Source organism: Taudactylus pleione, unplaced genomic scaffold (genome assembly GCF_031769625.1).
Source record: "Taudactylus pleione unplaced genomic scaffold, aTauple2 ptg000244l, whole genome shotgun sequence".
NCBI classification, from domain to species: Eukaryota; Metazoa; Chordata; class Amphibia; order Anura; family Myobatrachidae; genus Taudactylus; species Taudactylus pleione.
The window spans coordinates 7,442,618-7,456,649 of record NW_028284646.1 but is presented as its reverse complement, the minus strand read 5'-3'; the positions used below and the strand labels follow the sequence as shown (position 1 = coordinate 7,456,649).

The window sequence follows — 14,032 nt, the reverse complement described above, 5'->3', positions numbered from 1 at the left end:
AGTCTTTGTGCACTGCGATGCATACGCAGAATACAACAATCGGCTGATTGTGTGCGTATTCGCAGATGTGATTGGTAATGAATCAGGCCCTTAGTTCATTTTATCACTCAATCTGGAACCCTGCTGAAAGAAGGCTTAGTACAGTTCGATGATTCATTCATTTTGAACTAATAATTCATGAATTACTAGTTGGCCAGGCACAGGCTTGCAATAATTAAATGCAAATGTAGAGCTCCTGCAGCAGACACAACCTGTACTGAATGTCACAAGGCTAATGATTGGGCTATAGGGCTATAGGTAGAGAATGCTGCCCAGCACTCTTATTGTGTTATAAATGCAATCAGAACAAGCGGTGCCACTCTGCCTACCACCCAGCCATCAGCCTCACATATGCGATGTGCAACCCTGGGGACAGATCCCACCCCTGGTGACCATTATGTTTTGAAATAATATAATTTTATTGCACATACAGTAATAGATTCTCAATTTATTATATTTAGAGCATTTCAATTGCATCTTAACGATTCACACTAGCAAAATAAAAGTTAACCAAACCTAAAGAACATATTCTTACCAATACAAAGAGGTGAAGGATAATTCCAACGGCGTACTGTCCCAGGCATGCATGATATATGTGAATGTCCCTGTTGATGGTGAAAAAATAATAATTAGCAACATCATAAGCTTATAAGTAAAAGTGTTGTTTAAACATTGCCCAGTTAAATGGGTTTAAATAGCAAAATCTGGATGAGCACATCTGAAACCTGAGGATGGTATAACAAAACGCATTACGCAGTGCTGGCCGGACCCTGTGTGATCTGGATGCCTGTACCCCGGTGAGCAGTATTGGCTGGTAACCGGGACTCCCACATACTGTATGCGCTTGTCTGATTCTGCTCAAACCATCTAGTCATCTGGTAGGCATTACTGACTGAACATTGGGAAGTTTATGTTGTTCATTTGTGTTCTATTAAAATTTTTTAAAATGTGAAATACCCGTAGAATAATGCTTTGCATATATTTTATTTTTTATGCTACAAATCATTGGGAGGTTCTTCTTTGAAGGTGCAATAAAGATTCATGCCTTGTGGAATGTGTGCTGTGCTGTTTAATCCTCCGTGTTGGAGAAAGGTATAAGGTAACCTCATTATCAGAGGACTGCTATAAGGTGTGTGTTCTATTACTGGATTAGGCTATCCTTTATTCACACTTTTTCAGTAGTGGAGTGTTTCTTACCTGTGGTGGAGAAATATTTGTTTTTTTATACAGTCTACACTATGACATTTTTCTGATTTCTTTGAGGAACATAAGAACAGGAGGAGTGCTATTATCAAGGAATATATTTATTTGGAACTTTATGATTAAAAGGACAGTGATATCTTCTTTTTAACTTTGAGGCTGCACTACTTTGTACCGGTATGTGAGCACTGGTAATTGTAGTTGTTTATACATGAAAAAATAAAAGCTCATGTTTAGGGGTAAAACTGTTATCGTAAAGGACAATATTGACCTCATTGTTAATGAGTGACCTTGTATGGGAACCTAAATATAAATAGCTTTTCCATGCTGCTTATTTATCACTAACATCCATTTTTCACTAGTTTAAAACCGTGATGAAAAATAATATGAACATACTTACTAAGGTGACCTACCTACCTGTAATGTGTATCCAGGCTCACATTGGAAAGACACCACATCATTAACCATGTATCGGTCCCCGATATTTATACCATTGGTTGGTACCAATGGTTCTGGGCAAGCAGTAAGTCCTACAGCTAATAGAACAACCATAAAAACAAAAATTAATAATGTTTTTTTTTCTTTCTGAAAAATTGTTATTAGCATAGTCCTTTATAAGAAAATAAAAGCATGACTAGAATTGGTTTCACAAAACAATTTCTATTTTATAATGTGCAAGTCTTATTGCAATGATAATGCCTTCTAAATGGGACCTGCAGGATTCCAACACTCACATATAATCATTGCCTGTTTGCTCATCTATAGCAGTAGATATCTGATTCAATGGCTATAAGTGAATGGCTTAGAATTGCTATTTCAGACCTCCCCTGTATTCAAGAAGGGAGAACACTACTGAAAGTGATTGGAAAAACGTTCTGTGGTTGTAAGTGTATGCCACGACCCTGCTTAATGGAGTAGATAAACACCACTAAACTAATATTATGGTTAAGGAAGGAGATTTAGTACAAGAGTGAAAAATCACTTTATGCACTGTGTATGTTTTGTACCACTAATACTGTGCTCTACACTGAAATCTGAACAAGCTCTGATTTGGAGGCCTATTTATCAAGCCAATTTGCCATGTTAATCATGTAGAATGATCAGTTACCTATAGTCAGTATCATAGTGCACAGCAGTGTCAATAAATAAAATGGGGAAGTTGCAGTTCTGCTATTTATCAAGCTCCTGAAAACTAAATGTTTTCAAAGCTTGACTCTGACATACAGTATATCACCGACTTCAGATAGAAGCTTTTGACACTGCTATTAGTGGCAAAAGTATAGCATTTTAGATTTGTCAGGACAAGTGACACAATTCAAAAATGCAGTCAATAGCAGTGATATTAGCAGAACATTAGGATTTGTGGAATTTATCTCAGTTGTAATAAGTAGGCCCTATAGTAGTAGAAAATGGGAGGGGGTCAAGGAGTTAATTTGCATGCATCTGACCTTTGAATTGGACATCTTAAGTGGCTCTAAAACTCATAGGTGCTTTTACCAGTTAATATGGTGTGTGATAGAGAGTTTAAACTGTAATCTCCAATGGAGCAGGCACTGTTGTGATTGAAAAATATTCCCTGCACAGAGCTACATAATTGTTGAGGCTATATCAATATTAAAAAGAATAAGACACAAGTGTGTGTAATAAGAGTTTGTGTATAATGATTAAATACAACACTATTCTTTTTTGCTCCATTTAATTTTTTTTAAACATATTAATTCATCATGCCAAGCCTATAATATAACTTATAAGTTTCAGTAATGGACGGAATTTCAAAAATGCTCAGCAAATCCAGCCATTGCTACTCATTATAGAAATATGACAACTTGACCAAAACATATCATATGTGCTCTCCAGTTAAGACATAAGCTTTGGCCTTTGCACTGTCCATTGCCTCAAATGTCACAAAAAAGCTTTTCAAAAACTATGAATTATATTTTATAATTTTAGATTTATATCTGACATATTAATGATACACAGTCTGTAACTAGGTGTGATTGAGATAAACCATTTGTAGCTTTAAAATATGTTTATATATTACAGTGATTGCCATGAACAATATGTCATGGGATGAAAGATTTTTTTGTTATTTTTGTAGATGTTTATATGTGCTCCTAATATGATCTTAACCTGGATGTGTACTAGACAACTGTTTGTGTACCTAAACAAAAATGTACCTACAAAAAATGGCTTTTACCATGGTCTCTCATCTTCTTTGTTCATCACAGGTGCATTGTTATGCAATAAGTAAAGGGAATGGTGAGAAGCAATCTTATACTATGTAAACCTAGAAAAATCGGAGTCTCCACTAATTGTGATCTTAGGCACAGCTGCTAAACAAATTCAATAAAATATTAATATTTTTTGATCTGATATAGTCCAAGTGATAAAGGGAAAACAATTATAAAGAAAATGAATGATCTGTATTCCGATTTATATAACATGGCAGGTTTAAGAAATGCTCAGAGAACAGAAATTGTATATTTATTTAATTGTCTATCAGATATGCTGTAGGTGAAAAAAAAAAGCATATATTATTCCTACCACTTCTTGGTACTTTTATTTGAGCCAGAAAACTACGGGATGCTTTAATGTTTTCATCCTGCAATGGCATATGAGATAAGAAGAGGACCAGTGGTGGCATTCAATGCCCTCTTTGGGGTTCCACATCACACACAGCACCAAAGGGAAAAGGTAGAGTGCAGATCACAAGTCTGTGTGTTATTGGTTTGAGCCATTCTCATCACTGCCAGAGAATATGGGATGACTACCTGTTGTATGAATGTGTTTAGAATTCCCCCTCTGCTATACTACACCAGGTGTCCAGGTATCATGATGTGAAATTGGGTATTTTTTTCTATCCAACAACACAAAGGGTTTGTGACAGTTCTACTTTCTTTATACACAATCTCACTGCCCTCCTTATTAGGTACTTCTAAAGGTACCAAGTTTGATTAATTGATACTGAACTGTGGTAACCTAGTGACAGATCATATAGCTCATCTTTTCAGAAGAGTAGATGGAGAATTTGGGTAAATACAGTACACAGTGATAAATACACTCTACAATAAAATGAAACAACAGTGACATTACATTTTAGTAATTTTGCTACAACAGAGTTTCTGTTCAATAACTTAAAGCTTGCCTAGGATATCACCTAGTCTAGCTCACGGTAGTCACAGAAAAGCATGCTATGAAAACTATCATTAAGTTATTAAAGCTACATCTTTACTTCCCAAAAAGAATGAATAACAAAATAAGGATTAAATGAGCAGTTAAACATATGTACTAATGCTTTGCTGATATAATTAGGAGTGGTGGCAATGTCATATAGACAAAAACACATTTTAAAATATGCACCATTGTATCTAGAAATCATAGGCCACGTAAATGTTGGGGTACCAAATGAGTTGCAATATTACTTGTGATAAGATAAAAGCAATGGCCACACTTATGTACCCTGTAAGCCCACAATAAAGTCTACAAAAACCCAGAAGTGGGCGTGATAGCAGAAAAGAAACTGTTCTATTGTATTACAAAATATGCTGCGATATATAGGTTTTTTCATCCACAATTGAATAATATGAAATATACTGTTGAGTAATCATTGCAGCATTTAAACCTTCTATCTCAAGTTCTAGTAATTGCTAATTAAATATATATTACATTACAATATATATATATATATATATATATATATACACACATTTTTTTACACTCAATCAATTAATATTCAGTAAGCTGTGAGGTCACAACTCACCAATTATAAAAGTATTTTGCCTGCTAAACAATTCAACTAAACATAATGAGGTAAATGTACTAGGGTCCAAGTTTATACTGTGGGACAAACTCAGACCTTCTCGCACAGTTAATGGTATGAGTTTGTCCCACAACTTGGAAAATGTAATAGCCTGTGAACTTGTGCATTTTAGGCTATTACATTGTGTGAGTCCATGTGAGTTTTTTCATCTGAAAACTCGGACCTTGTAATGCGACTTACACAGAATGCGAGTTACACAGAAGCCTTCCCAGATCAGTGAGATCCGTGATGGCTTTTATGTTTTCAAAAAAATAGTAAAATGTAATAAATAAAAAAAAACATTGTGGGGTACCCCACTAAAAGCACAACCAACCCTGGGCTTTTCTGAGCCAATCCTGGTTGTGAAAATACAGAGGAAAAAAGACTGTAGGGTTTCCCTGTATTTTTGTCAACCAGCAGCAGGTGGAGTGAGCCAGTCCTGGTTCTGGAAATACAGGGGACAAAATGAGTAGGGATATCCCCGTATTTTCCACAACCAGCATTGGACTATTTCTAGTGGGGGTGTAATGCCACAGCCGATGTACTCTTTCACCAGGTTCCCTGGCTAAAACATTAACACCTGACCGCAAGTCAGCCCAGGCTGGGGATCCTTGGGGAGCTGAGGACCCCCTGAATAAAGGGGTCCCCCTCTCCAGGGTACCTCAGGCCTGGGCTGACAGCCCAGGGCTATCCCCCGCATCCCTGAGCATTGGGTGCTGGGTTGATTGTGTAAAAAATAGAATGAATAATATTGCCTTTCACAGTAGAACTAGAGGTCCCAGCAAGTCTGGAATGAAAAATACGGGGAACCCCTACTCATTTTGTCCCTCATATTTCCAGAACCAGGAATGGCTCATTGAGACTGATGCTGGTTGACAAAAATACAGGATAACCCTACATTTTTTCTCCTGTATTTTCACAACCAGGACCAGCTCAGAAAAGCCAGGTGCTGGTTGTGCTTTGAAGGGGGAACCCCACATCATTGATTTCACAGATCTATATACTGTATGTTTCTTGGACCAGCTCAGGCTATACTCTCTACTTGAAGCAGGTCTGTTTTTTCCTAGGTTTTAGGGCAATAATAGTGTCTATTACATTGTTTGAATTGTACTAGAAAAGCTGGATGCTCTAACAGAGAAGAGAGAATATCCCCTTGATTGGTAAGCAGCTTTCACAGCAGGGTCTGCACCTGCTAGGAATAAAGGCAATATAAAATAACTAGTGGAGCACTAGTAACAATCAAGTGACCAGAATATAAATAAAGGTGTCCTTAAGGAGACTATCTTTATGCACATGGACACTTTGTTTCACTGTTGTAAAAGCTTGTAGCATTTGTGGAGCATCAGCTGACAGAGCACGCTGCACACAGCTCTGCTAGAAAGGACAAAGCTACACATGGAGATTTAATTCTGCATAGTCAGTGAAAGTTCACTTTTAGCCATGTGCATCATCTACACGTCTACCGGCACCTTGGTGGAATCAGCCGCATCAGTGTGTTACGCCCGGTCCCTGTCTAGAACGGATCCCGGCATACTGCTAGGCATCAGTCTGACCCTAACCAGCGTGACTACCGGCATTGTTACACAGGTGACTTTTTACACTCCGAACATACCAGGTATCTAATTTGTTACTGCTGTTGTTCCCACATCTACTGAGGAACTATATACACAGTGGACTGCCGCACAACATATTGTGGACATATATAAAAGGAAGACCATATAGTGGTCCGGTTCATCATTTCTATTCCATCGGTCCCCATTGTTACTTATTTATGTGCTTTGATGGTATGTGGTTATCATTTTACTTTTTTTATTTATTGTAATAAACATCTTTCTCTATGCTGTGGTCACTTGATTGTTGCTAGTGCTCCACTTGTTCTTTTGTTTGAGTTGTATCCTCACAAAGGCAAAACATCTGGATGCGTGTTTTCCTATTGCAAGTTGTGGGGTTGGGAGAAAAATGCAAGTTTGCATGTTCTAACCCACTATTACATGGGGTGAGTTCTAAAAATGTGCAAGTGTAGCTCTAGACTCACACATTTTGAAAACACTGACCCTATTACATTTTCCCAATATGAGAAAGAGTATTACCAATTACACAAAACAGCTAACTTGATGGTAGATCATTCAGAATAAATAATGGAAAGGTTGAGACTTTTTGTTAAGTTAATATTTATGCATTCAAGAAGCCAAAAAAGAATGTCCTTTGTCAAAAACACACCTAGGGGTATACTGTATTTACTAAAGTGCAGGTTTTTAGAAGTGGAGATGTTGCACATAGCAACCAATCAGATTCTAGCTATTATCTTCTAGAAGGGGACTAAATAAGTGTTAAGTAGAATATGATTTGTTACTAACATCTCTACTTCTAAAAACCCGTACTTTAGTAAATATATCCCCTAGAATATATGAGTACACCACCACACTACTTCTGTCTGCTTTACCTCATCATTTTCCAAAACTGTTTACTTAAATAAGCTAAGTATACCCAACACTATAATTAATATATTTCCTAGACTAATTATTGCAATCATTTAAAAATAAACATTACATTTAAGAAAAAATATTATTTACATAATAGAAATTCAAATTTGATTTTAATGTTCTGTAATCTATATTTAGGCGCATTGCTATGATCACAGAATGCAACCACAGTATTGGGCCAGTAGTATTGTTTTCAGCTGATTCCCATTATCTTTTGATAGCAATTCAAAATCCATATTATAGCATAAAAATAGATTATAATGTACATTTTCACAACTTTTTTTAAAATATTTTTTTAAATATACTGTATGATTGTTTTGTTTTAAAGGTATTTCCTGATATATTACTTGGTAGGGGAACTTAGAGAAGTTAATGAGTTGTGGAAGAAACTGGTGTAGGAAGGAGAGTTTTGGTTGTTTGAGAATTGGACATATTCCTCCTCAGCTGCTAATTATTTATTTATTACCAGTTATTTATATAGTGCACACATATTCCGCAGTGCTTTTACAGAGAGAATATTTGGCCATTCACATCAGTCCCTGCCCCAGTGGAGCTTACAATCTATATTCCCTACCACATGCGCGCACACACACACAGGTTAATTTTTGTGGGGAACCAATTAACCTACCTGTATATTTTTGGAGTGTGGGAGGAAACCGGAGTACCCAGAGGAAACCCACGCAAGCACAGGAAGAATATACAAACTCCACACAGTTAGGGCCATGGTGGGAATTGAACCCATGACCTCATTGCTGTGAGGCAGTAACGCTAACCATTACACAGTCTGTGTTGCCCTGCTGTCTGTGCTATTGCACATTAGGAATAGGTTATTTTGATAATAAGCTGATTAGATGCTGAAAATTTAAAAGTACAAACTCAGAGGAAGAGTTAAGTTATATGCTGGCTGTGTGCAAATCACAGGACTTAATTGAAGAAAATACAAGTGGTGTGAGGATATAGTATAGAATATTGGACAAGGCGGCACAGAAAATTAAAAATTGATGTTGTTAGAGAGTCATGTTATATTAGGTACATATGACACTTGTCTGGATGAAAGCAACAATGGGGCAGTGTATTTGAAAATATACACTATAATATGTGTAGGAAGAATAGGAAATAAACAAAAGGGAAAGAAAAAAAATCATTGTAAAAACATGTTTGAAACTTGCCCACAGAGCGGAAATGAATCTGAATAATGTAATGATTAGGACAATGTAGAACCCTTATGAGAAAAAGAAACTAATGAACTACTGATTGTTATAAACCACCACACATAAATGATTCTACTGAATATCAATTATTAGAAGTAACTGAATGGGCAGCAAAAATAATTGTGGTACACCTCATGGGTGATATTAACAATCCAAGTATAAATTAAAACAATGAAACTAGTGGTTCTGTAAATCAATTTAAAAGACAATTTCCTTTTGCAAGTGGTAGAAAAAAACAACTAGAAGGAGAGCACTGCGGGTTTTGTTACCATCAGAAGAACATGTTTTATATCTAATGTAGCAAGTGCAAAAAGAGAGTACTTAAATTGTCAAAACTTAAAAAAATACAGAAAATTAATTATGGAAGAACATGGATTGTAGCAAAATTTGTAAAACAAATCAGGATAGCACAGTTTGAAGCTTGAAAATGAGTTTCAAAAGATGAACCAAACCTCAAATCAAATATAAACAGCAAGAAAACTAAAACTTACAATAGTGGGCCAATAAATAATAAAGTATAAAAAGTAATTGGGAACATAAACAGGCAGATGATTCTGGATATTTCATGTAGCTTTACAGACTGGGGAAAATACCTGAAAATGATCTGACTAGCAATAACTATAAAAGTATTTATTAAATGAGATAGATAAACTTCCTGGCTCAGATGACATCCAACCACATGTGCTAAAGGCAAAGTTAGACACTAGGGATCTTTCAACAGCAGGTCACAAACTAATTGGTCACTCTCCACCAAAGTCATCATTAATTGGTCGTAAAGATGGGGGGTTCACTTTGAAGACTAAATAGCAAGCAGCAAACAAAAAGCTTACAACTTTATCATACTCTGCTCTTTCATACAAATGAGCTTTTGACTGTGCTTCATGCTAAAACAAAAAGTGTCCGGGTTCCCCATAACTCTGGCTTTTGCAAACTTGTAGGGATAGTATAAGATAAAAATACTGTAGAGATTGCGATAGAGAGGTAGAATCCTTGTTAAAGATAACTTGATAACACATTTCAATGAAGGGACAGTCATGCCTAACAAATGTAATATTTTCTTATAAGAAGTTTTAGATTGGATCTTGCTATTGTCATATACAGTTTGGGATTTTTGACATAGTGTCTCAATTTATTCTAGGACATAAGATGAAAGTACTTGGTCTAGTGGAAGAAACATGTACATACACATACTGTAATGGACTAAGGGATTGAACAATTAATGGAAACAAATTAGACTGGGCTAAAGTTGGCAGTGATGTTTCATGGTACTAGAATTGGCCCCTGCCCATTTTACTTTTTATAATGACCCTTGTACATGTATAGTTTCCATGTATATTCATCCTGTCCTATAGTATATTGTGGGAAAGCTTACTGGGTGAGATATTGCACATTTTGTGGTGGTCAGATTTCATATTATCCTGGGCTGTGCTCGTGCCATGTAATAACAGCTTGGTGCTTACCTTGGCTTATTGTTTATGATTACATAGCTATACACCATTGTTCACTTTGATTTGCAATTTTACTTTGAGCATCCTTGGTATAAAAATCAATAACAAAAAGAATTTGTTGAAAGGCAAAAATATTAGGTCGCACTAGAATATAATCATACCTAAAATACTGTAGCAGTAAATACAAGCAACCAGTCAATGCTGTAGATTACAAAAAAGGTTTGCATTATATAGTTTAAGCTTTCCATTATACCTGAAATCCAATTTTACTCTAATATGTGCCACAGAAATGTTCCAGGCAGACTTTCATTGTTGTCGAATGCTATCTTTAAACACCGTATAAAAGGCAAGCGTAGGAAAGCTATGCACAATCTGATTGAGAATCTGTTCTCACATAACACAATGTTGTTCTAGATTATTTTTTCATTTGTATCCCAAACCTTTTCAAAATAGTATATGTAGCATTCAGGTAGAATAAGCAACCTTAAATGTAACTTTGAAAAACAAAATCTTAGAAGAACAGGCTTTTAGATACTGTAGCTGCAATATTGTGATTGACAAGTACAAAAAGTTAATATTATATCATGAGCTAATGGAATAAATGATAAATGCATCTTAAGAGAATAAAAAAAAATATTAAAAATGTAGTTTTCAGTGTAGTGCAATAAGGGCTCGATTCAGACCTGCTCGCTAGGAAGCGTTCACTCGTAGCTGGCCAATTTTGACATTGGGCAAATGCGCACGCATCGCTGTGCGCATGTGCAAACCAGTGCGAGAGATCGAGAAGCGGTTTCTTGCTGAGCATAGACAGCCCAGCAGAATGAGTGACAGGAGAAGCTGTTTGTGGGTGGTGACAGGGGCTGGCCATTAAAAATGGGGGAGTGGAGGTGCGAACGCAGGCGTGCCTGAGTGTCTTAACACCATTTCAGAGGCGTGCATAATTAACAGGCAGCGTCATAGTACACGTCACTTGGTTGAATTTTACACTGAAGTGCTCGCAGTGCTTGCGGTAGGGTATAGTCAACCTCAAGCACTGTGTTCGCTTCCGATGGTACCCGATATACCAATCTTTACATACAATTCCTGGAGATGACGTGCGCAGGTGGGCATCTTAAGACAACCTGGTAGGCGACTATATACACAAAGCGATCGCACGCCAAGACATAGTGGGCGTGCTTATGCCTTGCCATGCGATCGCCTGCCATGCTGTCACTTAGCCGAATTTGCATATGCTGGGAGCAAGCGTATGCATTAATTGAGTGGGTCTGAATCGAGCCCTAAGTTCAATAATTTAAAAAAGAAGTCTTACTTACTGGGTCAATGATATATGCTTATGGTTCCAAAAATACAAACTATCAGGTGGGGCTGTACAGGTCTCATGGCAGTAGGCTAAGTGGCATGTTATTATATTGTGCCCCAAACATCCTTGGGTAGGTAGCTGAGTACAGTATACCGAACCAATGAATGGATCAAGGGGCACTATTTGTTCTAATTTTTTAACATGTATTTAACATAATTCTACAGATTAAAAGACTGTTAGTGGCAAGCTAGTGAGAAAGTAAGATTATTAGCTTTAGATTTCCATAGCAACTGCCATTCTCAACATTCATAGCTGCTCATTGCTGAACACTGCTTGGAAGTAATCTGATACTCATTGCTTTTCTTTTTTGCAGGAATGTCACTTGTTTAGCCTAACATCCTGATACGCATCAGCAAGCAGCATGGAGTAGTGAGATGAATTAGTAGGTAAAAACTGCAAATCAGTAGCAGGACACAGTTGGGGGCCATCAGACGTCCTGTGTTGTATTGCGATTTTGGATGTATTATTCAGTGACTCCAGTGGTTATATATTTCTCATTACAATACTATAGACAGGGATATTATACATATTGGCACAAATATCATTCATAAACAAGACTAATTTAATAAAATACAAAATCTACAAATGTACTGTACTCAAATACATCAGATGTAATTTTAATTACTTTAATGCAAGTTAGAGTTATGATGACTTTTAAATAGTTGATATGAATTGAAATAGGAAATAAGTTAAAATGTACAACAATGTGTGTCCATGTTTTATTCATCAGCTTAATGTATAAGATTTAACAGAATGTTGTGCAAAGTTTTGCTTTTACCAGAGGTCACGTTGAGCAGGTGAGAACTCATGCATCTAGGAAAACTCAAGGAACCTGCTTAATAGCGTAGCTAAAAGACCAGATGCCCCTGTGCAATTTTCAACTCAAGTCATCACCACAGGCATGTGGAACCACTCACAAGCAGGAAGTAGATATTGAAAAGTCTATAACTCTGAATTTTCGTGTGCAGTGAAGTGATCACACAGTGTTCTCAATGTAGAAAGCTTCAGTCAACACTAAATAGGCTTTGCTGGTGTTTTTCATTGTCACAAAAAAGAGAGAAAGAACTAAGTAGCAATAGCATTTTGAGGACATAATGGGTTGCAATGACAGGTATCTACATATAATAGACCATTACTATAAGGACTTTTGCCTTGTGGCTCACTGAATGGTAAAACTGATTCTGCAGACAGCAAGTGTCTCAATAAATTATAATAAAGTTACTGTAGGAGAGTGATCATTAAAATTATATAAAAGTGTACTGTACATACAGTATCTTTATTTACTGTGCTAATGGGTAAGATATACTCACCCATTGTGGGATTCAATGATTGAAAAAAATATTTATGAACATAGTTTCCACCCCCACTAATGTGAAGTGGAAAACCAGACACAAATGTGCACACAATATTAACTTTTATTAAATGAAAATTGTGTCTTACATATAGGTATGTGGAACAAATGCATACAGCATATACAAAATAGGAACATCAGTGATGATGATACATTCAATATAGATGGAGTTTTAGTGAATTGTGCAAATCTCTACATTGTGGTGTCTATGTACTAAGGTAAACATGGAGAGCTGCACATTTCCATTTTTCATCTATATTTGTCTCTTCTCTTCCTTTGCATGGCTGTTTGTGGGGGGGGTGGCCAGAGGAGGAGGTGGGAGGAGCCTGAGCCACTCATGCATGGTAATGAGATTAAACATTTCCATGCAGAGGGGAATATTTATCATAATCTGCATTTTTAATGCAGATGTCATAAATATTTTTCCCGTAAATTTGAAAAGTGAAGATGAAAATCTTCACGCAAATTTACTATTGCCAGAAGACAGGCTACGATAAGAGCCAGTCCTGGTGAAATGCTGGAAGCAGTGTGATAATGTAACACTATCACACTTCTTCTGAGTTCGGGTCCCCGGCAGCCAATACGCACGTGTGGCCATGCCCTCATTTCTATAGGATATCACCATCTGGAGATGGTGTTATCCTATCGGGGCCAATCTTGCTAAATCCAGCAACTTTGGCTACTGTCAGAAATGGATGGACCTCGGCAGATATTGGAGATATTTGTTGTGATCCCTCCAAAGTACATTTAGTTTCGAGGAATATCATGGAAAAATTATTTGATAAATGCAGTAGGCCTTAGAATGTTTGCCAAACCCTCCACTATTTCAGAAGTTGCAAAGGTAAACTCCTCTATTTTTGAACAGAGATACAATGTATGTAATAACCAACTAATACATATTCTCCAAAAATAGTGCACTGTATGTTACTACATACTAGAAGAAGTAAAAAAGAAAGTTGGCTTTTGCCGTACAGATACAATGACAAAGACATGCTCTTAAACAATTACTGTACAATAAATAAATGGTTTTACCAATGTAAATATGTTTGTATTGTCATTGTCCTCTTTTTTTTTAGTACATATATTACATTCAAATACCATAAATGATATGGATTCAAAATGTATATGCATATATAAAATA

The 14,032-nt window shown here is 36.5% G+C and overlaps 1 protein-coding gene across 1 annotated transcript in view; it reads right to left on the bottom strand.

The window, feature by feature from the left end:
• The window catches only part of CSMD1 (CUB and Sushi multiple domains 1), a 1,974,400-nt gene that overhangs the window by 267,139 nt on the left and 1,693,229 nt on the right, over window positions 1-14,032 (bottom strand). The window contains exons 38-39 of the mRNA XM_088479751.1: window positions 1,657-1,775; window positions 575-644 (exon numbers count right to left, since the gene is read on the bottom strand). Coding sequence (XP_088335877.1) covers window positions 575-644; window positions 1,657-1,775 — 189 coding nt within the window. The remainder of the gene's footprint in view (window positions 1-574; window positions 645-1,656; window positions 1,776-14,032) is intronic.